General features: G+C 38.7%; 1 protein-coding gene across 1 annotated transcript in view; it reads right to left on the bottom strand.

The window, feature by feature from the left end:
- The window catches only part of PPP2R5A (protein phosphatase 2 regulatory subunit B'alpha), a 46,905-nt gene extending 20,104 nt beyond the window's left edge, over positions 1 to 26,801 (bottom strand). Inside the window, exons 1-3 of the mRNA XM_065058396.1 lie at positions 25,865 to 26,801; positions 6,875 to 7,071; positions 1,012 to 1,113 (exon numbers count right to left, since the gene is read on the bottom strand). Of these exons, the coding sequence (XP_064914468.1) occupies positions 1,012 to 1,113; positions 6,875 to 7,071; positions 25,865 to 26,015 (450 nt within the window). The 5' untranslated portion in view covers positions 26,016 to 26,801. The remainder of the gene's footprint in view (positions 1 to 1,011; positions 1,114 to 6,874; positions 7,072 to 25,864) is intronic.
- Positions 26,802 to 26,874: the final 73 nt, after the last annotated feature.

Genomic DNA, 26,874 nt, shown 5'->3' with positions numbered 1-26,874 from the left:
TTAGCCTGCAGAGAAATTTTTTGGTGATAACTTGTTTCTCACTTTAAGTCTCAAACACTGTTCTGAACATGTACTTTTTATAGCCAATATTAGAAGCCCAGTTTTTAAATAACAGCATTTGTTGATACATTAAAACTGTAATATTATAGGGACAGAATAGCACTTTAACTCCCTTAAGAGAGGGGAGGGAATGGTATGTAGATGTGTGCTAGCTATTAATCTTCTACCCACTACTAGAAATTGCTACATAACTTTTATTTAAGAGATAATACTTATTTAACTTCAGCAATGAACTAAGATGTGAACTTGGATGATTACAAGCTATTTAGGCTTGTTCAACTTTTAACAGTTAATTGAAAAATAAATTCAGCGGTATTGCAAGTCAATCACATGATTGATACAGCAATGCTATAGAAATCAGGAGATGAGCACAAGAATGCAACAATAGAATAACTAGCCAACTGTCACCAAACAACGCCTATATTGTAAAGTTTTTGCATGGAGGGAGGGAAGAGGGTGAGAAGAATGAGGAGATAGCTATTTCTTGCTCAAAAGACAAAGGTTATTGCTCCATTTTTTGTTACTGTCAGAAGAAACCAAACTGTTAACATCCACTTCTATTTTAATGAATCACACAAAAAGTTGCTTAAGTGCAGAAAACAAAACTATTATGTAAAGAACATAACTACCTAAAATATCCATATACTTTGAAGATGTACATATGCTATACTTTAACAGTGCCATCGCTCCATTAAAAACAAAAACAAGGTATTTAAGCAATTTGGAAGATTTACATTTTGCCATATATATATATATATATATATATATATATATATATACACACACACATATACACGTTAAGAGAAGCACCATTTTTTTTCCCCTTCCAAGTATAGAAATTCAATGATACTATAAAAGCAATTTTGATGTTCAAGTATCCATTCAATGATTCAAGTATCCATTCACAGTTCTTGCCTCAAAAGAAGGCTTGAAAACAAAGAAATCACACACCTGTATGTGGGGCCATGAGGCTTCGAGAGTTGGTTCATCTTCTTCTGGATCAAAATCCGGGTTATCACTAGGTGGAAGTGTTCTGAAAATATTAGAACTAATCTGCAAGAGAAAAAACAAACAAACTCTTTAGCTGTATCACTTTTTATGCTTCCACAGACCACAGTCAGCAAGGTACTGCTTTTATCCTAAAATTACATAAAACAAAACCAGCTTTAAAATAAATAAATAGATAGAGCGATAAATCACCTTCATTCTTCATTTTTTCAAAGCTGCAAAATACAAGCAGCCGTAAGTCTGAAACAGGCAAATGAAAATAAGAAAGTAAGTTTTGTCTCAGCCGTTTTACAAGTTCGTAGCTACACAGGGTTGTATTTAAATTTTTTCTCTGAAAACATGAAGGTTAAAAGAAAACTGCATTTTCTCCTTATAAAAACCAATTTTTAACTGTGTGACACTGAGAATTGAAGTTTTATGTAAGACACCAAATACAGAATAACTGTGATTTAACGATTTAACGAGAGCTCTTCTCACATGTAAGACAGACAATCCTCAAAATTTATCTAATTTTAGAGTTTTTCACTTAATTTCAAGATATTTCTCACTTGCAAGTAAGAACTGAAGAACTCTTTTCCCCCTTCCATATTTGCAAGATGATTCAAGGTTTTGGAAAATCAGAAATAAAAAACAATACTAACTTTTTGATTTAACACAGAAAAACTTTGAAAAAGCTAAGAAAAATATCTACCAAGTTACTTTAAGTATGATCTAGTCATATCAAGTCAATTTCAAAACAGTGAGTTTAAGAAGGTTTCTTCAGGGATTTTTGAAGTACATAGAAATCTGGATAGAAGACCAATCTTTCAGATGTCAAAAGAAAAATAAATGCCATCTTTTCTTCCAGATGTAATATGCTGGATTTTGAATCTCTTTATCATGAACAAAAAAGAACCTGAAGTTAATTTTGTTTCTCTGTTCTCTACTGTTTTTTCAGGAACACATTTAGCCCAACTTTTCCAATCATCTTTCAAACTCTCCAGTCTTTTCTATCAAATCTGTTTCAAATAGCTGGTAACCACCCAAGCCTACCAAATACAAAAGAAAGAATGTTTGACAGTTCGCAGCAAATGCTACTGCGTGGCTTCCATAGAGTCTCCAAGGTGTTCAAAGATTCTCGCAAAAGGAATTTAAAAGATCCTGAAGTCACCCAGCTGGCTGTGTGTGGAAGAATCAGCTGCCTCATTAAACCAGATATAAAACTATTGCATAAACTGACTTTTATTTTCTCCGGTGTGCTTCGTTCTCTGACCTGTCACTGTCTCCCGTCGGTACCGCAAAGCCGCAGGCGCTGCAGCTCCAGAGCTGGAGGGCAATGATGTTCTGTATGGATGGGCACTAACTACAGCAGTCTCCTAGTCTACTGCACAGCAGAAAAAATAATCCCAAAACAGTATAGTTGTCCTTTGATGTTGTAAACATAAGGAAGTGCAAGAGAAACCAGTTGGGGGCAGACGAGGGGGAAATGGGAGACTTGAGAGAACATGGATTTGAATAAAGCCTGAAAACCAAGACTATAGTCTTGGTTCTGTTATTTGATACTGTCTACTCTTATGAGGTACTCAACAAAAACATCCAACAGAAAAAAAAAATCAGTCCCCTACAGAGGCTTCCCTACCTCTGCTTGCAAGACTTCTGGTAATGTCTCTTGAAAATGCATCCTTTTATTTCTAGATGCATCTTGCTGAACTGGTCAACCCGTCAGCACAGAACCTCAGAGCACAGAATGCGAAAGCCGAGAACAAAACAAAGGTACTAATTATTGAACATACTTTTATAGCAGAAACAAAGAGTCTCTCAGCCAGATCTTTAGAAATTCAATTTGATGACTTTCAGAGTACACAATACTTCTACCAGAGTTATTGGTCTCCCGAGAACATATGAAACTTCAAACAAACTGTACACCCATTTTTATGTACTAGCCTATCTCCCTAAATAACTGGTTCATTTACTTCGTTATGTTTTAAATACTTTTGCTTCCTGTCTCATTTGTTTATTGAATTGATCAAAAATGTGGTCTGGGTTAAAACTCTCATTGTTTATTTCTACAGCAAATTCTTCTTTATATCCTCTTACGTGATTTAAAACATCCCTTTTCCTTCGTACATAGGGTCTTATCCCAGAACTGTCATTTGAGAAATATAGATCATAAAAGGCTTCCACAATTGGATAGGTTTCCAGAGAAATCCAGAATTAGCTTTCTAAATTAAATCTCAAAGTTTCACGAATGTGACATCTGAAAATGTGCCAGATCAGGTATTGAGATAAAGCAATTATATTTTATCAAAACAAAAAAGGAAAAAAAAAGGAAAAAAAAAAAATCAGAAAAAGATAACTCACACTTCCCAAGGGGCTAAGCATTTGGAGAGGTACTAGATTCAATACCAATTTCTGAGTGTGCAGATAGGGATACCTGGTGTTCCTGTGAGATTCTGAATTCACAACTGTGCAAGCTGCTAGGATCATCTCATTTACACTAGATTTTTACATGCTGAGGAGGAATGAGGGGAGATTAGCAGGCACAAGAAGATGAAGGAGTAATATGTACAGGAGGGACATCTCTGTTACACTCCTGAGACAGAGCTTTCAAAATTCCCAGGAAGTTTTAACACTTAAAATATTCACAATGCCAAACTCAAATTTGCTGTTAGCTTCAGAGTACTTGCAATGCAGCATTTCCAGGCAGAAAACACACTAATTTTAGATGACCTAGAAAGGAGGTGCACAGTCCATTGTGCTACCCCTTCACAACTATTTGTGAGCAAAACTCTTCCTCAGTTCTTAATTCACAGGCTTTGGCAAAGGAATTATAGGAAAATCAGGCTGCCTGGTACAACAAAAATCATATGTCCTGTGTACGGAACATTTAACGAAGAACTGTTGTATTTACATAACTGAGGACCGGGTGCCTGAGCCCAGCAGGGGGGAAGGACCGAGAGACATCGGACTATGAATCTGTAATGTAAAACATAGTCTTTTCCTGGAATATATACTGACACCTATATACATACTGATACCTGCATTTACAAGTTAATTTAGGTGGAAGGACCGAGAGACATCAGAGTATGAGTCCTTAATGTAAAACAGTCTTTTCCTGGAATATACACTGATACCTGTACACATACTGATACCTGTATTTACAAGTTAATTTAGGGGAAAGGGTAGCTAAAGTACCAGGAATCCATATTCCATATATTAAATAGATTGATAAGGGGAAGGGTATCGTATGCATTGGGGTGGTCTGTAAACCCTGAAGTACCCAGCCAATGGGGAACAGGGGAGGGAAACTGTGGCCGGGATTTTGGGGGGATACACGCAGGGGCTTTTTGCCCTATTATGTGTGCCTACCTTTAGGTAGAACAGCCCGTGTTGCAGTATCATTATTGAAAAAATTGCTTTGTTGAGAGAACCTGCCTGAGCAAAACAATTTGCAAAATATTTGCAAAACAATTGTTTCCTACACCTGCACAACTGCCTAAACAAAAAGATTTGTTGTTTTGTTTTTTTGTTGTTGTTGTTTTGTTTTTAAATGATCTTGTTCCATACTTGGTGACGTGGAAAGACACTGGTATCTTTTCAACAAGTGCTTCCTACCTCAGTATCAAAGCAGAGCCAGGACAACTCCAGGAGCCACGACTGTGTGGTACTGGCCCAGCAGCTCTCATGGGAACAGAGACCAGGTGAAAGGAAGAAACGCTGGGTGACCTCCTCACCCACACAGACCTTGCCTATGAGCTGCTCAGGAACAACTTTTTCCCCTCTTGATGGCTGTAAAGGATTGTTGACTTTGGATCCCCAAGACTTGGACAAATCCAAGGAAACTGGGCTGCTTCCTCAGCAAGCTGGAGAAAATAAGTCCCAGGCCTAGGGAAGACGAGGGGCTTTGAAAAGAAATTAGCTCTGCTTCTGCCTCTAATACCACTCTGGCTTTTTTCAGGGAATTTTTGTAGTTTGTATAGCTTTTACCACCAGTCAGATGATACTCAGGTTACATTAAGGCTGATTTCTGCTTTTTCATTCCAAAAGCACTACCCCTCAAACTCTGCAAAAAACTCTAATGTTTTTATTTTAATGTAATAACACTGAACAGTATAATAACAATAATAGCAATAATAAAATCTTTTGAATCTCAGAAGTTTTCCTGGCACACGTGTTGTTTGGAGGGAGAGACCCATCCAGAGTTCTTTCTGAAAGCTGGTACTTAGTCCTAATTCACAGCAAAGACCTTTGCTGCTGCCAGTTGCCAGGGAGACCAGAAATACTATTCAGGCTTGGAGGGATCTTTTGTCTCAAGCTCTGCAAAAGCTCTCACTGAGCATTTAAGGCCTTCTTCATTTTCTGTCATTTTAGGGGAGAAAAAGAGATGGAAATTTGTTATGGCAGGAAAAACAAGCATCCATGGAACCCAATCATTCGCACAACAACAATAACCTCAAAAGAACAGCTCAACAAAACCTTCTCTCCAAGAAAAGAAAACAACTCCAAGATAAAAGAAAATCTTCCCTTCAACAAGCATGATAGGCTAGTTAGTATACTCCTTCTTCTAATAACAGTCTATAGAGGGCACACAGAGTAAGAAAATACTGTAAGGATTCAGGCTTGCTGCCACCAGCAGCAAAAATAAAGCAGCCAAAGAAGAGGTGGACACACTCTGTCCTTTATTTTCTTGTGTAAAAAAGGTTTAGGACAGAAACACCGGTCCTTTAATAAACAAAACTACACAAAAAACCCCAGTGCCCTAGATCTTTTGTAAATCTTAATAAGCATCAAGTGAAACAGCCAAAATGATTAAAAGGGTTTCAATAATTCTAACCCTTCAGTATAATGGCAAAATTTCTACCCTTACAGGATCTGATCTTCCATATCAGCTGCTCACAAAAAACAAAACCACCAAACAAAAAACCAAACAAAACCTTGTTATAAAATAGCTTACAATGTACATAAAACTACAAAAGTTGTAGGCCATGTGTTTGAGCTGGTCTGCTTACATTCCCAGTAACTACTTTTGAAGTCAGCATTGTACCTATATAAACCTAACTGAAGTTTAGAGAACCATTAACCTAAACACATGGGCACTAAACACACTCTCTTACATTTCAGATTTCTAGAAAAAAAAAATTAAAATATTTCAGATTATTGTCAAATGTCCTTCAGTTGCATTCCCTGCACATGGAGTATAGGCATATCTAAAACATCACTTACGTTGCATTTGAAAATGCATATAAAAAACCTGGGAAAGTCAGCACATTATGACCACAAATATTTTGTTGCTTATCCAACAAACCATTTGTAGAAATTGCACAGTACGAGTCATCCTGTGGTTTACAACTCAAGTAAACCACTTAGGCTACTCTAGCACAGCTCTCCAAGGCCAAAACAGTAACAAACAGCCGTATAAAGTATTTACAAAGTAGAGTTGCTTTCTTACACTGACAAACCTTTCTGTTGACACTAGTACCCACAAGAATCTTTACCAGAAAACTTTAGCCTGTCACTCCATTGCCATTCTTACATAAACAAGTTTCATTTTCTGAATGAGAACAACTTCAAAGCTCGGCCAGACTGCAAGCGTCTGCAATATACCAGTTCTTTCATTTTAATTAACCTGAATGCATCATTTCATCTAATAATTAAAACTTGGAAGTTATTTGTTTTTACAAGCCTTTCTAAACAATCTTGTAAGCCAAGTTATCATTAACGAATTATATTTTATAAGCAGAATAACCAACAGCAATTCTGAGTTCAATGTTAAGATATTTTATTAAAAATATAATATATTAAAATGTAACCAGGGTACTCTACTTACCATTTTCACTATGTCAGCATAAGCTGATTCAACAATCACTCCACGATTTGTTGAAACATATTCAACCAGTTCATTCAGTGTCGCTCTCTTAATTTCTTTGCTTTTCAGGTCTGAAACAGAGTCCATGAAGTCAAAGAGTACACAACACTGTTGCAACTTCTGACAAAAAAGATCTTGCTGTTCATTGAAGGTGGCATCTATGAAGACGGAAAAAAAAACAAAACCAGAAAAATAACACTTAAGTCTGTAGAAGCAAACTTGGGTTTTCTAAATCTATTTTGTCAACTAAAATTTGCATAGTTAGCAGTTTTTTATTATGGGGAACAGCATGGTCTATAGTCAGAAAATTAATAAACAGTATTGTGAAAACTGAATCTATCTGTTTAAGTATGTTAGAATGAAAGACCCACCATTCACAACTTGTGTTTCATATGAGAAATAATGAACATGTGGCAGTAAATACATTCAGGGAAAAACAAGTTCCTGAATTAACTTTATCTGAAATACATAGACATTAATAGGTACCAGCTTTCCCCCATTAAAAGTCATATACAGCAGCAGTGCATCATACTAACCTTTCATTCATCCGATTTGTCTTGTTCTGTTCCCTAATCCTTTATTATGTAACCTGCTTAAAAGCTGTAAAATCTGCTTTGAAGGAACCTTGTCTTTTTAACCCAATGCAAAATACTTCACATAGTTTTGACATCATGTGATGAATGTTTCTCTTAAGAATTAAGTCTAATATTTCAAAAGGCTCAATCCTGCATTTTCCTGCTTCGGTCTAAATAATTTACTACATTCTTAGTCATGCAAGGTTTTCCAGGTTTTTTTGGCCTATTAGGACCATGTTTGGCATTTTCATTTTAGGGCGCAGTTTCTCTATAAGCTGATAATGTGAAATACTAATGGAGAAGCTTTGCTTCTCTCTAAAAAGATGGATTTCTAAGTACTGTATACTTCAAAAACTTAATACATCCTTAAAATGTTGTAACTGTTCAAAAGTTCCACGATCACAACAAAAGCAGCCATGATTCTAACTGATAAATGGTTAATATGCCTTTTGTTCTTGTTTTTATTTGTTTATTGGGGTTCTAAGCCACTCTGGCAACACAGCATCACTTCATCTATCAGCCAGTAAATATTTCACTTGTTTTGGCAAAACATTTTTCCTTCCAATTTTATCTGCAAATAAGGAATGCCCCCCCTCGCCTCCCCTTGAAGATTTTTCAAGACCTGTCTATAGCCAGACTACTAATCCCCGAGTTTCCTTCATTCACTGCAGTATTGATATTAGCACTGCTGTTTCATCATAACGAAATTGTGAAGGCAAGAAAAAGGCAACTTCCTTGTCATACCACGTATTGAAAATCTGAAATCTCACTTTAAAATGTGAACAAATCACAAAAAGATCACATGCTTTATTATTTTAGGATCATTCTAGCTAAGCAAACTGCATTTTAATTTGTAAGTTTAACAACTCAAAGAGTCTTTGATAATGCCAGTTCCTCAAGTTTCTTACCAAAACACCTTCCATTTAGTGGCTGGAACAGTTAACAGTGGTTTTAATATTCAGTAATTATCTGGAAAGAATTCTTTTGTTTCCATAAGCAAAAAGTAATTGCTAAAATGGACTGAAATGCCTGCACTGTGATCCCAACTGCTCACTCTGCCCTGAAAGTTCAAACACCAGAATATTGTATTGTATTCCCTTTCCCCATCTGACAGTCATGATCCTATTAACTGAGCATAATAACTTCAATGAGCTTTTGAAAAAGCCAGCAATTACTACTCCCTCCTAAAGAACAATTCATACTTCTGAATGTTAATTCTGCAATTTTAACCATTTTTCTTTTGAATAGAAGTCTTGCGAGATGCTTATTTCACTCAGATAACTACAAAGACATCAATTGTTACACCCTGCAAAATAATGAACATCAGCTGTAAAAACATTTGTAAGTTACATAACATTTCAGCTCCAATCTTCTCATATTCTACAGCAGATTGCATGACTAAGTAGTGTATCATAGCAACAAGGCAATAACAGTGACATGCTGAGGAGAAAATCCAAAAAGCCTAATTTAAGGAACTGACACAGGAGGGACAGCTTGTTTTGTTTTGTTGGGGTTTTTCTGACACTAGCCCCAAGCCAATAGCCAGGCTCAAACAGGACTCAAGTCTACTCTTACTTTTCCTCACTACAAACTTTACTGCACTCCAAGTTACAAAAGCCCAGCAGCGAGGCACAGCTAATAGTGTATTTAGCTCATGTTCAACAAAATGAAGCACCATGAAGCAGAATTTCAATAGAAGTTAAAAAAAAACATAGCAGACAGCAGCAGGATACTCCTAATAGTGGTTAAAACAGATTGAGGCCCAAGGTTAAAAGCAAGTAACAGGAATTCAGACAAAATAATCAAATCATTTACTACCTTCCCTAGAATATCAGAGAAATCCCTGCATTAACCACTTTTAGTTAGACATTAGGATAACAGAGCTGGTATCCCTCCTGCCAGGCACCACCAGTCCATTTCATTAGCAATCTAATCTATCTCCATTAGACATGTTTTCTCAAATGAAAAACCTGCCCATTAATCTGTTTTGTTGCTCATATCATTCAAAGCAAAACCAAAGAAAGTGTTTTCCTCTATTTGTACACCCATTTTGCATAATTATAAAGAAAATCATATAATCAAGACCTCTGCAAGAAAAGAAAATTACGTGCAACCACGGTAATAAATAAGGTAACGAGAAAGCCTGTCCTGTGGTATCAGCACTACCTGTCTTCATGTGCTCAATCCCTGCTTGACATATAGCACATTTGTCCTGGGAATGTCCTGAGAGGTACCATGAGAACCATGGAGTGATCTGGGAAAAATCTGTTTGTTAGATCACATTCTTAACTTTTTAAAGCCTTGTCTTTAACTATCCCAGCACAAAGGAAGCTAAATAACTCTGCACCACAATAAAATCACACTGCCATAGTTTATTCCAGCTCTTTGAATAAAATAAACCGTGCAACCATAATTGCATCAACACCACAGCTTTTAGCTTTAGTAGTTTAGCAAGCTGTGGCACCATTTTTAAACCAGTTTTAATTTAACATCTACAAAGATTTACACCATACATCTGAAGATAACTGCTTTTCTTCAAATACCCTAAACACCATAAGGACCACAGAAGACAAGGTAGGTTCAAAGTATCACAGACGGCAGATGCCTCGCTAAAATAACCCTGTTGACAGGCTGTATTTTGAGGCAGAAGCAGGGTGGAGAGGGATTAAAATTAAGCCTAAATTACCAGCCTGTCCCTGAATTGCTGCATGTTGTTGGAAAAGACACTTGAGGGGAAAAAACAACAACAACAAAAACCAAAACAAACAAGCAAACAAAAAACCCACACAAAACAAACAAACAAAAAGAGGAGGAGGAAAGGAAACAAAGCATGAGGAAGCCTAAAGCAGAGGGAAAGGAGCAAAAATATTTAATCCTACTTAGAAGAGTGTAAAAAACCATATATTAAACCACCCCTTCCAAAAATCCTCTACACACCACATGATCCAGGTGATCAAAACGCAATTGCCACAACTTTATTTTCTAGAGGCTGCTCAACAGAAGTGTGAGTTAGGAAATTCTTTAAATCCACTGCTACATTCTTTGAAAGGTTGGTTGTAAATTCATCTGAGGTCCTTGGGAAGGTAGTAATGAGATTTTAGGCAGCCACAGAAAGCTGATTCTTAACTACATATGGTGGTAGGAAACACTAAGGACAACTATTTCCATCCATCACCAAAAGATGTATTGTAAATTGTGACTCACTTTAACCATGACTCTTTCTAAGGATATTCATTGCTTTTGGTCATTTCAACAATAGATGGTAAAACGTTTGTAACTGATGAAAATAGTTCATTTGATCCTTGCACTTCCTAATGCTGAAATTCTCAGACTGTTTCTAGTATTTACAAAAAGCTGATCATTACAGACTGTAGCCACAATGCCGAAGGATAAAAAGTTACTGTCCTGGTTTTGTTAAAAAACAAGTTTCTCTTTTAGTGAATTTGCCTGTCAGCTAAAGACTTCATATTAGCTGCATTTTCCTGGAGAACCAGAATCATGTTTTGGTAAACATAGCAATGGAATGCAAAGTTATTGATAAGCATGGATGGACATCTTTCAAGAGAGGCAATGAGAAACAGATGACCAAGAAACTGACCAACTGTGTATAACATTCCATTCACGTGAATACTTCATATAAAAGTGGGAGATCACAAGGATCTCATCCCTTTTCCTTCTTTTCCCTTCTGCTTATGGCCAACATTAGTAGAGGACCTTGCTAGTTGTCCCTGTGAACTGAGGCCTAGTGACAGACTGAATCCAGCTCCGGTTGGCTGCAGAGTCCAATCCAGGACTTTGCTGCCGGCTCTGCAGTTGCTGAGACTTTCAAGATTGGTTTTGTGTATTTTGTATTATCTTCTCTATTCTTATTAGTAGCATTAGTAAAACATTTTTAATTTTTCCAACTCTGTTCTTTCTGTCCTTATTTTCCTCCCAATCGCCTGTCCTTAGTGGAAAGGGGGGGAGAGGGAGGGAGGAGGTTAACAATAAATCTGCCAGGGTTTTATTGTCACCCCGCAATCAAAACCCTTGACAGTTACAAGCAAGTTGACTTGGAAGATCCTCCTGAACAGCAGTTACTAAACAGTAAAACTGCATGATTGTACGAATTTGTCTCTAAATAGAATACTTTCAAATTTATAAGGTCATCAATCCAAGTCTAAGTATGGAATACTGAGTTAAAATGCATTTTTTTCAGGGAAGGCTCCCCAAAAATACAGATAGGGAAAAGCAGTTCACAATCAAAGTGCTACCTCACTACCTTGTAAATGAAGAAACAAACATCATCATAGCCCTTGCCAGAGGACCACAACGATGTCTTCCTGCGGTATATTTGGTGCATATGTTTACAAGCATTTATCCTGGAAGGAAGAGGCAGATACTTCTCCTTTCTCAAAAGAAGTGTTTAGCCAAGTACAGAGAACCCAACAAAATCCTTGCTTCTATAACAGGAACCAGAATCTAAGACCACAAAAACTTCTCTCTCAACTACACAAATTGGAAGTTCAAAAAGCATACTTTCCCTGCCAGTATAAAATAAACCCTCTCAGACATCTGCAACAAGTTCCCAGTATTTAAAAAAAAAATATCTCTAAGTAAGAGAAACAACCATGAAGATTTTCTCTGACAGCCTCTGCAAGCAGTTCACATACAGCCCTTCCAAACACTTGGAGGACAATGATATTACGGAATAAGGTCCGGCATCCCTCCTTACAGCAAACTGAACCTGGTGGTCAACCCTACACTTCTACATAATTCCCTGACGAACTGAAATACAGACAAGGATTAACACATGACCAGGACTGTGCCACAGTTGTGTCACATTCCACAGTATGAAGTTCAGCATTAAGCTCTGTTGTCTGGCTACCTGCACTACGCTATGTGCAGCAATGGTGGAGGGATCTGGTAGAGCAAAATGAAGTCCTAGCGCTGACAGGGAGTGAGGAGCACATGTACTATGAGACATCTAGTGTTTGGCTTTGTTGGCTTTTTCATTTCTTCATAGCAATAAATTATCAACACTGTTGTACAGCCTGCTCTTTTCAGACATATCATTGGTATGGAAAGGGGTTAGTTTGGGAAACTCTAGCCTGGCCTACATGAATCAAGCATAGAGCGTCCTGTTTAACCTAAATTTAAGATTTACTTCTGTCCTGGGCAGTCGTTCTGTGCATCACTGCTGTGATCTCTCGCAGCATCTGAGCGTCAGTATTTATGTTACAAGCATGGTAAAGCATTGTTAAAAAATGGAGTTTTGATGCAGTTGTTACAACAGGGGACAGACAATATGTTTCTGGGTTCTCAGAAGTCTACATCTGCTGCTTGACAGGCAGCAAAATCACTGGCTGACACTGGCTGAGGTCTCTCTCCCCGCTACCCCCTATCAACCATTTAATCCTCCCTCTCCCTCCTCTGCCCCCACTGTCACATCCATCCCTCAACGCCGGCTCTGGAACTTGTCAGACTCCTCTGTGAGCTGCTTTAACTCAACCACATGGCCATATTAATGAGGTTAAATAAATAATAAATGGCTTCTGGAGGGGCCTGATGCACATGAGCTCCCACACGAGGGTAGTGATGGGAGCAGAAACTCCTTTCAGCTGCACTGGGCTGTTATTTCACCATCTCCATTGGAACCATATCATCCAACTACAGAGGTGTGAGATAATGTGTAGGTAAGATTTTTCAGTTAAGCTAGCTACTTTTTTGAATAATACGTTTTGGGGTTTTTTTCGTTTAGTGGTGGTTGTTTTTTCCTCCTTTTTTTTTTTTTTTTTTTTTTTTAATGCTTTAAGCTCATTTTTGAAGAAAAATGTAGGCCCTGTATAAAACCTCACAGTACACTTGGCTGTACTGGCAGTCTATAACATTCTCCAGTAACTCCATACACATGTAAGATAAGTTCCCACAATTCCAGCTCTTGGTAGCTCAACAGCCAAAGTAAAACTGGTGGGGCTACTCAAACGAGCACTTGTGCAGCACCTTAGGTACTCAAGGAATCTTGTCATCAGTATTTTCAGGTTTTCTATGACCAAAACAACAAAAAACAACAACAAAATCAAACCAAAAACCCATTTTACCACCCTAAGGAATAAGTACCATTTGTTAATAGACTAGGGTTGTAGGCTTTCCCCCACCCACTCCATTCGGAGTTCAATAATCTATTTTTCACATTTCATGTTACCTCAAAGCCTACAGCTGTTGCTGGAATTCTGGAAGGGGATGAGTAAGTTCTGTGTGTTTTCAGTAAACACAGCTCTGACTTTCCACGTCAGATAAGGGAGTCAGATAAAACAACATTATATATTTATCTTAAAAGTTAACCAGCTCCCTATACAGCAGTAGGTTTTTTTTTCCACTAGCAAAGCAGGTTTGGAAGACAACAGTGGAATAGTATTCTTAAACATCCTGCTACAAGGAAATTCATACTACATATAGGAGATAATCAAAACAAAGACTTGGCACAGAGTTAAAGGTGCAGAAGGCACATTGGTCAATCCTGTCTAGGACCCGTATGCTCATACTAAGACTTAAACTCTTCATTTCAGAAATCAAATGGACTGCAAAGGAGCAATCGAGGTAACGAGCTGAGCTTCTGCTGTAATTCCACTCATAGATGAACTATTCTGCAGGCGGTGAACAGGCAGGACTTGTGCTAAGACATCCACATGAGCAATACATTCAAAAATATCCTACCTGCTTAACTGTCCCTATAGCACATGTTTTATCCAAGTTAATATACACCTTTCTCTAACCAGTTATGCAAAGTAAAACTGCCACAAACAACCAATCTGTAAAAAAAAAAACAACCAAACCAACCAACCAAAATACCCATCCAAGTAAATTTCCATTTTCTTTTGAAAGAGCTAAGAAATCACAAGTTTTGCTCATTAGAATATTCTCAATTTAAGACTAATTCTGAGACACATGCCAGGGAAAAAAAAGAAAGGGGCAGGGAGGGGGGAGAAATCACACATTCAAACTACATGAGGATAACCATCAGCAATGACTTTTACTCATACTGTGGTTTTACAAAGTTGGTTACAAAGGCCAGGCTACAGATAATTTTAAAGTTGCTTACTAGAAGCACTCCTAGAAAGCTATCTCCCATTCAATAACAAATATATTTTCTTCAGTCTCATCTGCCACCCCACATGGCCAGCAGTTGACCTTAACAAATCAGTCCAGAAAATCTGAAAAGCCTATCCTGATCTAACAACATCTGTCACAAATTCTGTGACATGACTCCTTACAGAGATGGCAAACTGCAAGCGATTATCTAGATTGTTTCTACCATCTTCCAAACTTGCTTATAATCTCATACAGTTAAGAGTCTCCAGCTAGTACCCACATTAAAGCCCTTGATTTCAATGAAGGTTTGAGTCAACCAAGACACTTCAGACCCTAAGAAAGTACCCTGCTGAAGTGCTTTTATATTAATGGCCAAATTTCCAATTGTGTAATTACAGAAGAAAACATGCAGTCAAATGCAAAAGTAACAGAAATTATTATCTTGGTCCTCAAAAAGTTAAATAGCAAGATTCTAGTAACCAGATCTGCCACAATTCACCTAATTTCTACCACACCTTCTCAAAATGGAGAATTAAAGCACCATTGATTCCATAAACAAAAACTCACTGAACTTAGCAGCCACTGGAACAGGAACAAAAAAACACCCTGAAGTCATCCTTAACAAAATGTACAATTTGAACAATACAAAGGTTTCCTCAAGAGCACACCACCAGTTCAGAATGTAACTGAAATTCAGCTACATGCAACAAGAACAACAATAAATCCAGAAAAAAAATATTGTCTGATGACCCGGTGCAGTTGAAGCAATACTGCTTCTGAAAGTATTGACAAGTTGAGCAATTTGTGTATGGTTAACCACATGCAAGTTTTGTTCACAGCAATACTAAATTATAAAAGGCAAAGAAGTTTCACTTCTTATACAACTCCTCTTGTATTTGAAACAAGCTTTCTTCCACCAGTCAGCCAACTCTTATGCTCCCAAGTGCATTCATTTCTGGTTTTGGCATACACTGCTACTGTATGTGCTATCTTCATTTAAAGACCATCAAGCAGTTTTAGTGATTGATCACATGCCAGGATGGGCCTATGCTGAATACAACCAGAGGCTCTGAGAGCTTAATATTCTCTCCTGCATGCAAGTCATTAGCCCAATTAACGGTTTCACTGGTTTGACAAAGGTGTAACAGCTCATGATTAAGTACTAGTGATATTAAAATAGGAACCCCGACTCTTTAAGGGAAAAAGTGCTAAATTTAAGGGTGAGAAACCCTATGACATAATTAACATGTACAGCCAGGTCATTAATCTGGGCAAGAGCAGAGAGTAATTGATTTCTGCAATGGGAAATTGTTTCTCGCAACATGTGAACATGGAATAGATGGCAACCTTTAACCCAAAGCTACAAAAGTTGATACAAAGGCGTAAGAATTAAAACTGTTTTCTCAAAACAGAAAATACAACTCCTAAATAGCTTTTGTAATATTGAAATGCAACAAAGTTTTTTGTTATGGTAAAACATACATGCTTTCAAGCAGTCCTCCTACCAAGAGGGCAAATAAAGGTCAAGGTAAAGTCCTCCATATATAAACAGGTCCTCTCTTTACAGTCTAACTTGGGTTACCTTGTATTAGCCCCAGGCTGAAAGCACCCACAGAGCAGCTGGCACACAGCAACTCTGTACTCCTGGTAACTCATGTGCCAGGAGCATGAGCCAGCAAGGCCGGAGAGACTACAGAAAGGGAAAGAGACAGCAGACCAAGTTTCTGAGACTGCTGAATCAAAAAAGATCAGAAGGCACAATTGGTACGATGCTGCTTGTTCCTGACACAGGAACTGTTAATTATACTTCTCGCCAAACACTATTTTGGATTTTCACATGTAATTTTGAAGATGTAAAACAACCTTCGGGTTGTGACAAGGTAGACTCAAGGAACTGTTTCACATCCACTCTGCTAAGAATTAAAAGAAAAGGAAATCTGAACAGCTCTGCCCCCCCAACAGCTGCAGCAATCTGTCCATACGTTACCCCAGGATAAGACAGCTGAAAAGCAGGTGACAAAGCTGTGTGTCACCCAGGCTCAGTAAAAACTCGAGCTCAATAACCATTACACAGTACTGTATTAAAAACATTCTCTATTCATAGGAACATAAACGTTTTGCTTGACCTGAAGACCAAAACACACCAATTTGCACATTTTTAAGCTTGACACAACAGAAACTGTACCTACAATTTAAATAAGTTCCCTTTCTATTAACTGAATTACAAAACTCCTGACTGACTGAAATTATTGTATTTTATAATTAGTGAGCACTGATAATGAAGTATGCCATAAGTGGATACAGTGTGGGAATTTTTTTTTAAAAGTCTAACTTTTATTGTTCCCCAATCATCTTGTTACCTTATCTAAGCATAAAATTAGCTTTGAGTAATATGTTGAAGTTGCTCCAGTTTGATATCACATTAGAAAATGCAAGTTAACATTACAAATCAAGTTTGTTTGTATTTTCCCAGAAACTGAAGAAATATTGTCATTTTCACATGGCAAAATTAGCACCGAGTGCAATATAAAAATAGGTTTTATTTGAAACCAAGGGGTAGCTGTTAAACATTACTTCACACAAGTATAGAAATGCATTTTACAGTTAATTTAATACTTAACTGTTTTAAATGTGTGAAGGAGATGTGCAGGGGTGTGATTTTATAGGAAATCTGTCCCAGGGGAAGCATGCAATCTAGCTTTTCAAAAGCCAAGGGAAAACACTCTTGAATCCCTGTGTAAATCTGTGTAGAAGTTAAAGGTATTGGATTAATGCCTTGGATAAATTTTCAAGTTTTCACAAATGATAATGAGGTACCTTACGTGGCGTTACAGTAGGAAGAACTAAGATTAATTTAGATTGGAGAAACAGGTGAAATCCTGGTTCTGCTGCATTCAATGACCTAACTCCCACTGACCTCAATGAGAACAGATCACCCTGAGCAGATGAATATTTAAGAATTTGTAGGATGCTTTTACCCATTTCACCTAAATTAAGCATTTTGCCTCACAAATAAAAGGTTCAACTAATTTTCCTATTTCAACCATACTCTAACAGTTATGTTCTTTCTATCACAAACTGTAAACATCAAATGTTCAGTAATGAGCGATCCTATACTTTATTCCCATTTGGCAAAATCTCTTAGCTATTTTTAAATTCAGTTTACACCATTTTCACGTACGGAGTTTACTTTGTTCCTGCTTCCCTCTCTTACGGGAAAATACACAAAATGTAAATTAGCAAACTTTGTCCTTATGACTGTACTGTAGGACGCAGCCTAAGTGTCTCTAGGGGGTTCTGACACATGCACCTTAATTTTTCATTTCAAAATAATAATGACTGTTTTCCTACAGAATCCAACAATGCCGATATGCAAAAATTATTTCACACATATAATTCAAAACCTAAGTGCAAGTCTCATTACTTGTTTCTGTTACATACATGTGGAACCATAATTTACGCTGCTTAACACGACTCCAGTCTAATACATGTGCCATATTTTAAGTGACCATAGAATTTTTTAATTAAAAACACCATACACTTTCAAAGGTTTTGCCCACCTACACTAAATTGGAACTTTTTTTTAGCCCCATTTTTCCCTCCCACACTTTCCCATAAAACTTTACTTGGGAAGAAATTAACAAAACAAAAGCTGTGCTTTTCTTTTTTAAAGGACCAACCATTTACGAAACCAAAATAAGCTATTAAATCACTTCTAAAAGTGCACATGTTCATGTAGTGATGCTCCCTGCTAATTCTCAAATGCATCAATAGCAGAAGCAAACATTTTTCCCCTCCATATTCAGACAAATGGCTGTAATTTTTTTATTCCAGTTCTTCCTTTCACCAGCCTTCCTGGCCCATGCTATATTGTCCTCCTCTAAACTTGCTCACCTCCTTTTTCAGGTTTTCTGAGAAAATCTACTGTGCTGCTTTTACCTCTGTTACCTGGAGCTTGTCAACTCAAGTGTGTGATGGTCTCAGATGTAAACTTTTAATCGGTAGTTTGAAAAAATAACTTGTAAAACACATTGAAAGTTTTCCTGTTATGGCCTTTAATTCTCAAGGGTGTAAAAATCACCTACTGGAGTTAGAACATCTTCCTCTTGCAGCACTATTCTTGAATATACAGGTGCAAGTATACTTTTTGTTGTCACTGGTTACTTGACCTCCCAACTCCACAGCAAAATTCCTATTTATCTTAACTGTATCATATCAATGAAGCTGACAAAAACTACCAATTCCAAAGCTTTGCTTGTTAAGATAGTGAGAAATAATAGCAATGAGAGGGAAGTTGAGAATGAGATAGACATCTCTTACCAACGACAGCCAGGCAACACAACAGCACTTCTTAAAAAAAAATATCTATGGCCTTTGCCTTGCACCATGTTCAGAGCAGCAATACAAGCTACTACTTTAGCAAGCTACAGGTCACCTACAACTCTAATCAGACTGCTCTCTCTTCTCATAGCCCCCATACCCTTGAAATACTAAGGCCTAGTATCCTGCATCTACATTTCACCAGCTTTTCTCAGCTTCATTCCCACCACCCCCAAACATGCAGCAGCCAGAAAGCAGTACTACTGAACACAAGGATTGAAAGTTAATTTTATGCTCTAATCACAGTCACTGCAGTTATGTTCTCCTCATTTTAAATTCTCAAGACTCTCATTTAATGATCTAACTCATCTGCAATCAATTCCTCATGTACAGAACAAAACGCCTAAGCCCATAAAGTTTAAAGAAGATCATGGGAAATTCAAAAAGCATGGCTGCAATAAAAAACTATGAAGAAACTACAAGAGAATATAATAAACATTTCCAGAAAAATGCATAGCCAACAGGAGTGTTGAGACTCTAAATACTGAGCTTAATGAAGCTACTGGAAAAGACCTGTCTTCTGCTCTCTCTTCACACCTAAATTTTGGTAATCGGCACACCACTTCCATCCCATCTCCTCACCTGTAACACACTGCTGGGTCCTTGCTTGTGGAAAAAATAACATTACAAGTTTTCCATTACAAGTTGTTGTGCCTAGCAGTACTACAGACAAGAAAAGCAGAGAAAAGCCATGTATAGTAGCCTCAGAGAGCACAGCAGGCAAGAGCAGCAGAGCAGATACTGAGGTATCTACAAAATAGTGTAGTGGATGCTGAATCATCAGTCGTGCTACTGAGATACAAGAGCTACTGAACAGGTCTCAGAATTTGGATCAAATTAAATCAATTTTCATTAAGATCTATGTGCTAAGCTCCAAAGTACAGCAAACACTACACCTCAAGACAGTTTGTTCTCTTTCTTCTTTTAATATTGACACACTGCAATTTATTTTTACTCTGCTCTTAGAAGCAGTTTGTACTGAAACTAAGTTTTGCTGAAACTAAGAAAATTAGCCTGAGGAATGGTTCCAAATAAAACTGTCCATACTTGGCATGGAAAACTTCAGTCCAAACAGTTTAGCAATGCTGTAAGCAGCTGAGAATAAGGTCTTGTGAAGGAAAATTGTAGGCGACCTTAGCTATTATGAGCTCTGCCTTTAAGTCAAAAGTACACTATGAAATAGGCATCTTGTAGACAACATACTTCATTGGCCATGAACTCAGCAAAACTTCACAGAAACTAGTTCAGTGACTCTGATAAAAATCGATGATTCAGACATTGAAAAGAAGCTGTCACTGTTGGTCCAGTTTCCAGTAGAGCATTTTGCCAAGGGAATCTTATACAACAGATGTTCTTTACTACCTATGAATCTACTTAGGCTGTGGTTTCAACCTTCAAAATCCACATCCTGTTGTAAGACTATAAATATAATTTTAGCCTGCTAGATTAAAACAGGAGTTATGGCTAGAATGGCACAGAAGCTGAATTCTATATCCTTCACAATGGTAGTGTCTTTTTTCATAAGAACACTAAGCATAACCCTTCTGTGCTGAAACAGAACATTAACCTGTTCAGAACTGTTGGTATGACACCTTTTCAAAAGCACTAAATGACTTTGAGAGATTTTTTTAAAAAAAAATGTTGATAGAAGTAATCTTCTTTAGATCTGATAGCCCGAAGGAATACATCATTCCATTTTTATTTCCTACAGCAACTAACATTAAATTCAGCACCTGCAAAACTAATATCTGACTAAACTAGAAAGCAACGAATATGGAAAAAGAAATCTGATACTAAGCTGGCACGCAGAAGATGTGAAAGATTTAAATAGAAAAGTTCATGTGAAGACTGTCAATAGGCTCTATATTTAGGAGTTGCTCTTGATGGAAGTATATTCTAAGAGCAAAAATTCAAGTCTAAGGATAAAAAAAGGTCAATTTGTTAAGAAGTGAAGACTAAATGTTCCACTCCGTAAACTAGGAACAGTTCCTTAATATAGAAAAAAAATTAAACAACCCATTTTTCATTGAACGATTAAAATATTTAAAAATTCTTAAAGCATCTCTAGCTATTATAGATTCTCTACTTCTCAAGATAGTAAAAACTTCTGTTTAGTGAAGTTACAACTTTATAGCGCACCCTGCTGAAATTATGCATGACAGTTAAACCTAAATTCCTCATAGAACATTCTGATTCTTCATGTGAAATAAAGATTATCTCTCTTAAGGGAAAACTCACTCAAGACTGTAGTTGCAAGGGATGTTGAATACAAAAGGCATAGGATGAGGGACTACAGTAGAGGAAATAACAATGAAACATGACGGACATTAAAAAGTGCAACCTTGAGACAGAAAACTGTCATTTCACTTCCCGGTATTTGTTAAGGCTGTAGCAAATCATTCTACAATTTTTGAAGAGCATTTTTCTTTGGGGAGAACAGGCAAAAATATTAATATGAGAAGATAACTCCTCTCTGCTGTTTTTAATTCCACTTATTTTTGTCACTCTGAAGCACACACTATATGACTCAAAACATTCCAAGTTTAAGGCTTGAACGAACCCTGATAGATTTTTAATAATGTTACAATTTTATCCATAAGCAAGCTTATTATGCCTTCCTGTAACATCTCCACAAAAGCTCAGCTTGAACACAGCATTTGCTTTTCAGTCACATCCAAGCTCTCTCTCAAGGGTTTAAGTAGTGAAAACAGTATTGTTAACACCTATTTTAGATACCATATTTGAATGCTGAAACTACACACTGAAAGGTCTACTTAAAAATTTCTTATTCCAGTATATTTTGCCACTGTAACTCTCAGCCCCAGAGAGGTGGTTACAGCCATCGCTAGCCTACAATTGAAAGATTTTTGGACCACTTTCCATTTCTTCTGCTGTAAGGGCCAGTCTTCTCTGTGGAGACAGAGTTTAGTTTGGAAGTGAATATTAAGAATTTCATTTCATGTATTTATTCTCTGAGCATGATATAGGAAAGAAGCCTGTGGTGACATGGATCTTCCCAAATGGATATTCACTATTGAGAAGATCATAGAAAGGCATCAGGATGTTTATTCATGTTTATTCATTCCAGCTGCACTTGACATGTTTGGTACACTGGAAAAAAAGGTACATTTGTTTGACAACCTGACAGATCATATTAACTGTGCTAAATAAAAGGAAAGAGTTGTGTTTTCTATTCACGATTTTCCACCTGTTTTTTTACAAGCTTCTTCAATCAAAAATGACAGAAACAAGCATGTATACTTTTACTGTAATGAGTCAGATCAGGTTCCATGGTCAAGTAGTATCTCTTCTTTTCAAAAATGAAGGTAACTGTATGTGCAGTCTTTTAAAACAACTTGCTATTGAGACAAAATTACCACTTCTTAAGATGTTAAAAATAACACTTCCTTTGCCAGATTTCTTTAAACTCAACACTCCCAGAATTGTTCATGAAGTCACAAAATCCTGCTGTTAACCAGCACATTATTGTGGCTGCAGATTTTTCAAAGGATTTGTATTATGTAAACTATAAAGTAACAAAATGAATAGGAAACGGGAAAAAAAAGCAACTTCAAGTTCTAACAGGTTTAACAAGTGTTTCATTTTATTTTAAATACTCTCTCTGGGTCTTCAGTATTTCTTATTCAGCTTTTAAATAATACAGTAAAATGGACACTCTCCTGAATAACAAACACATAGGAAACCTGCTAACTGAAGAACACATTACTAATTTATTTTATGTATCGTAACAGTCAGGTTTTGCTGAGCTTCTACCTAAAAACGATAAATAACACCACACACAAAATTAAGATGAATGTTAATGACAACATACAAACTTGCTGCCCCTCCTCTCAATCTCACTCACTCAACAAAACCTCCAAACTGGAATACCTACTATCTGGGACCATTACCTACTATTTACAGTTATATTTCTTCTCCTAGTAGTGATACAATATGCAGCCAAATTAAGGAATTTTACTAACACATAGCAGCAGTGCAATTCACTCCAGAAATATGCACTTCTAAGATTATCTGTCTACAGGCTTCCAAACAACACAACTATGAAAGCATGTTACACAATCTGATTTAGCCATTTTAGTGGCAAACAAACAAGAGCCCCCACATGAAAAACCCACAACATTATCTACCCAAAAAGGCACTTTATAAAGTGGATGAGTAATTTCTATTTTTCTTCTGGAAAATCTCTCCTTCCAGTAAAAAAGATGCAAGTATTTTAGGTCAGTCTGACAAACCTATTGGGGAGTTTCAGAATACTGTTTATACTTATTTCAGAATATTTTTCTTAAAAGCTACGAAACAAGACAGTAACTATAAATGAGATGAAATATTTTACAGCAGCATAATACCAAACTGTTTTTTCATCTACAAAACACTACTTTTCTCCCAATGCAGGCTTCAAACACCTCAGATTTAACCATTTATTTGAAGATATCTCCAAAAGCAAAAAGTCTTAAACCAATTTTCTAAGTGTATGCTGAGCACCCTTAGGCACCAGTATAATGACTGTACTTTCCTTTTTCTGCCCCTCCCTGGGAATGCTGGCTACTACTCTGTGGATGATGATACACTGGCAGCACCACAACTATTACTGAATTCCATATTGGCTTTAAAGAATAAAGCAAAGCTTCATCTTCGTAAGACTTAGTGATTAAAACAAAAAGTTTTTGCAAAATGATACATTTATAAAGAGAGCAAACACTTTCTTTCTAGAAGCTTTTTTGGTTTGGGGGGCAGGGAAGGTTCAAGAGAGGAAAGGAGAAATGGAGCCTCAAGTAGATGGAGATAAATCATCCTCTGTTCATAGCTACGTTCAGGACAAATGCAACATCACAAACCCAAGGGAGAAAACACACAGAAAAATGCTGCCCAACTTTCTGTTAACTGGCTAGCTGGGATACTGTAACTCATAAAAGTACATTTTGCCCACAATTTATGTTCTGAAGCAGGTTTAGAGGGCAGGTCTTTAAATCATAAGCATAAAGACAGATGTGATTTTCATTTAAGAACTTAAGGCAGTTCAAACTACTATAAAACTCTGCATAACTGAAGAAATTCCTCTGATGGTTTATGGCCTCAGATTCCCAAACATCTGAGCTGCTGATGCCATGCAAAATTTCTCCATGTTATAAGTAAAAAGCTGTAAAACTGCACTCACAAAACTATAAGACTTAATCATACAGAGTTAAAAATTGAATATTAAAGTCCCAACTCAGCAAAGAATGTAAACTTAGACATTTTGCTGATTTAAGCTGGAATTGCTCTCTGCATGAAGTATGTATGTTTAACTGTTTGCTGGATCAGGACTCAAACTTTCTGAAGTCTGCCACCTATGTGCAATATCTACCAAGTGCTTTTACTAGGTCTGAAGTGTGGGTTTATAAAAACGATCTCTGAGGAAAATACACTGTCTAAACAGTATGTGAATAGCAGAAACTAAATCCTGACTTCAAACAAATTATTCCAGTTACAAATCCCCAAAATCAAACTAGTGTGCCAAGACAGGACACAACTTCAGAGGAAAAGAAAAAGTACAAAAGCAGCAGCAAGAACACCCCTGCTGTTGTTGAACGTAACACCCAAAGCTGCTGCAACAAACATGCTAAAAAAACAAGGACAAAACAAACAAACACACACCTCCCCTGTCCACTCTTCTGCCCAAGTTTATTTGTTTTTAATAACATTTCTGCTAATAGTCTGTTTTATGGGTCATGTACATCTGACACTTGAGATTAGGAAAAAAAAAAAGTCTTGAAATGCTACAGACATGACTGTAAAAGCCATTAAAAAAAGACAAAAAAAAAAAGCCCTTAGTATTTAGGAATATTTTTAAGCTTGCTGTATTTCATTCAGATTTTGGATATTTGCTGCAAATCATTAGACATTTTTTCCACCATCATATGATGCAGCTTTAAAAACCATAAGACTTTAACACTAGTAAGTGTAAAATTAATATGCTGGGTCAAGTAAGGATAATCTCCCCATTGTTTTTCAAGTCCATGTCAAATACTTTAAAAATAAGTTTATATTCTCTGCCTAATAACTATTTTTGTAATTTTTAAAAGAAAAAAAAAAAGTAATTTATTTTTATGTTCCAAGGTGTGGAAGGTTGCAATTAACTTCGTTTCATTTTCGTAATCTAATTAACTGGGTCTTTTCAAATGTTAACTCCAATACAAAGGATAAAACCTTTGCTATCTGTTTCAATGTTGGCGATGCCAGCATCTACGATTTTCATTCACTTGTGACTGTTCGCATACAGCACTGCGCAGGAAAAGGTCTCTGATGCAACTCCTGCTCATTCAAATAAGACAGGCAAAACGTCATTCAAACATTGTCCAAAAGTGACGGGAAGGAACCAAGAAGCCAAAGGAAAACTCTCTCCGGTAACTCAGGATATTATGCCAAGAGGCACCGAGTTCCCCTTTGCAAAATCCCCCCATGGGAGGAGCCACCACTCGCTCCTACGTTCTAGCGCTCAATTCCCTGCACTCCTGAACTCAACTTACCGCTGAGTAAGACCTCAAAAAGCAAACCTGCCCGCCCAACACTTACTCCTAAATCACTCAGAAAAAAGGGTGGCGAAGTTGGAGTCAGTTCCCGGGGCACTAAACGAGAACCGAGCTGCACGACACTTGTATCTGTGCGCAGAGGCAGCGAGCCCATCCGCACACAGAATCACTCCCGCGAAGTCCCTACCTGGCGAGCACCAAGAGTGGAGGGGGACACGGCGAAAGGGCGGAAGGTGCGGGGCAAGGGGACAGGCCGGGTCGGGCGGCGACAGGGCAGCGCGGGGCTGGCGAAGCGGTGTCAGGAGAGGCAGCCCGGGGCGGCGGAGGACACCGGCACCTGTAGCCGGAGGGCTGGGGCGTGCAGGAGAGGAGAGGGAAGGACGACAAGACGGTACCTTTGAGCTGGGGCAGCGGCGAGAGCTCCACCTGGCTGCTCTGGCTGCGGAACTGCGAGGAGCCTTGCGAGCGCTTCTGCCTCTGAGCCTTGCGCACCGATTTCCGTGTGAAGCCATCCACTTTCTCCGCGGCAGAGATGGCCGCCGACATGGCTGGGCGGTGAGGCGGCGCGGGGGGACGTCGCTCTCCAGAAGCATATATTAAAACGGAGGAAGAAGCGGGCGGGCAAAAAAAGGGCTTAAAAGAAAAAAAGCGAAAAAAAAGGGCAAAACCAAGTCCTCCCTGCCCTCACGCCCGCCCGCGCACACGCACCCCGGCGGGAAGAGGGGAGAAGCGGGCTGGCGTCCTAGCGGCGAGCGGGGCTGCCGGGTGCTGGGTCGGCTCCTGGGTCCGGGCTGCGCCTCGCTCCGCAGTTCCTGCTTCCCTCGTAGTTTCCTCTCCGCGCGGAGCCGGCGGCCGGCGGGGCAGCGGAAGGGGCAGAGGAGGAAAGGGAAAAACAAACAAACCCAACAACTTTGCCCGGCGGGGCGGGCAGGCGCCAAACTTTCCCGCGGGGGCGGGCGGGGGGAACCGGGCTCCCGCTCTTCTCAAGGCAGGCGCGACGCGGGCCACCGCGGGCCGGGCTCGGCGGCACCGCTGCCCCGCTCGCTCCGTGTCCCGCTCAGCCGGGTTCGCCAGCACCAGCCCGCGCCGAGCCCGCTGTCATCGGCCGGACTCGCCCCTGGGCCGAGCTCGCCGGGGAGGCGGCTTCCACTCCCCGCTCCCCAGTCGCTCGCTTCCACACGCCCCTTCTCCGCCTTCAACCGCCGCCGGGCGCTCCCCGCGCCTCCGCCGTCATCCTGCCCCCTTCTGCTCCGCCGGGGGCCGCCACGAGTGTCTCCGCCCGCCGCAGCCGCGCCGCCTGAGCCCCGGAGCCGGCGGGCGAGCGGCCGCGCAACTTGGCGGACCGAGTAGAGTTGAGGGGAAGAAGGAGGGAAAGGGGGCGGGGCAGGGGCGACCGCCAAAGGGG

Source organism: Columba livia, chromosome 3 (genome assembly GCF_036013475.1).
Source record: "Columba livia isolate bColLiv1 breed racing homer chromosome 3, bColLiv1.pat.W.v2, whole genome shotgun sequence".
In the NCBI taxonomy this organism is placed as follows: Eukaryota; Metazoa; Chordata; class Aves; order Columbiformes; family Columbidae; genus Columba; species Columba livia.
The sequence above is the reverse complement of the archived record's forward strand: the minus strand, read 5'-3'. Positions and strand labels throughout refer to the sequence as shown.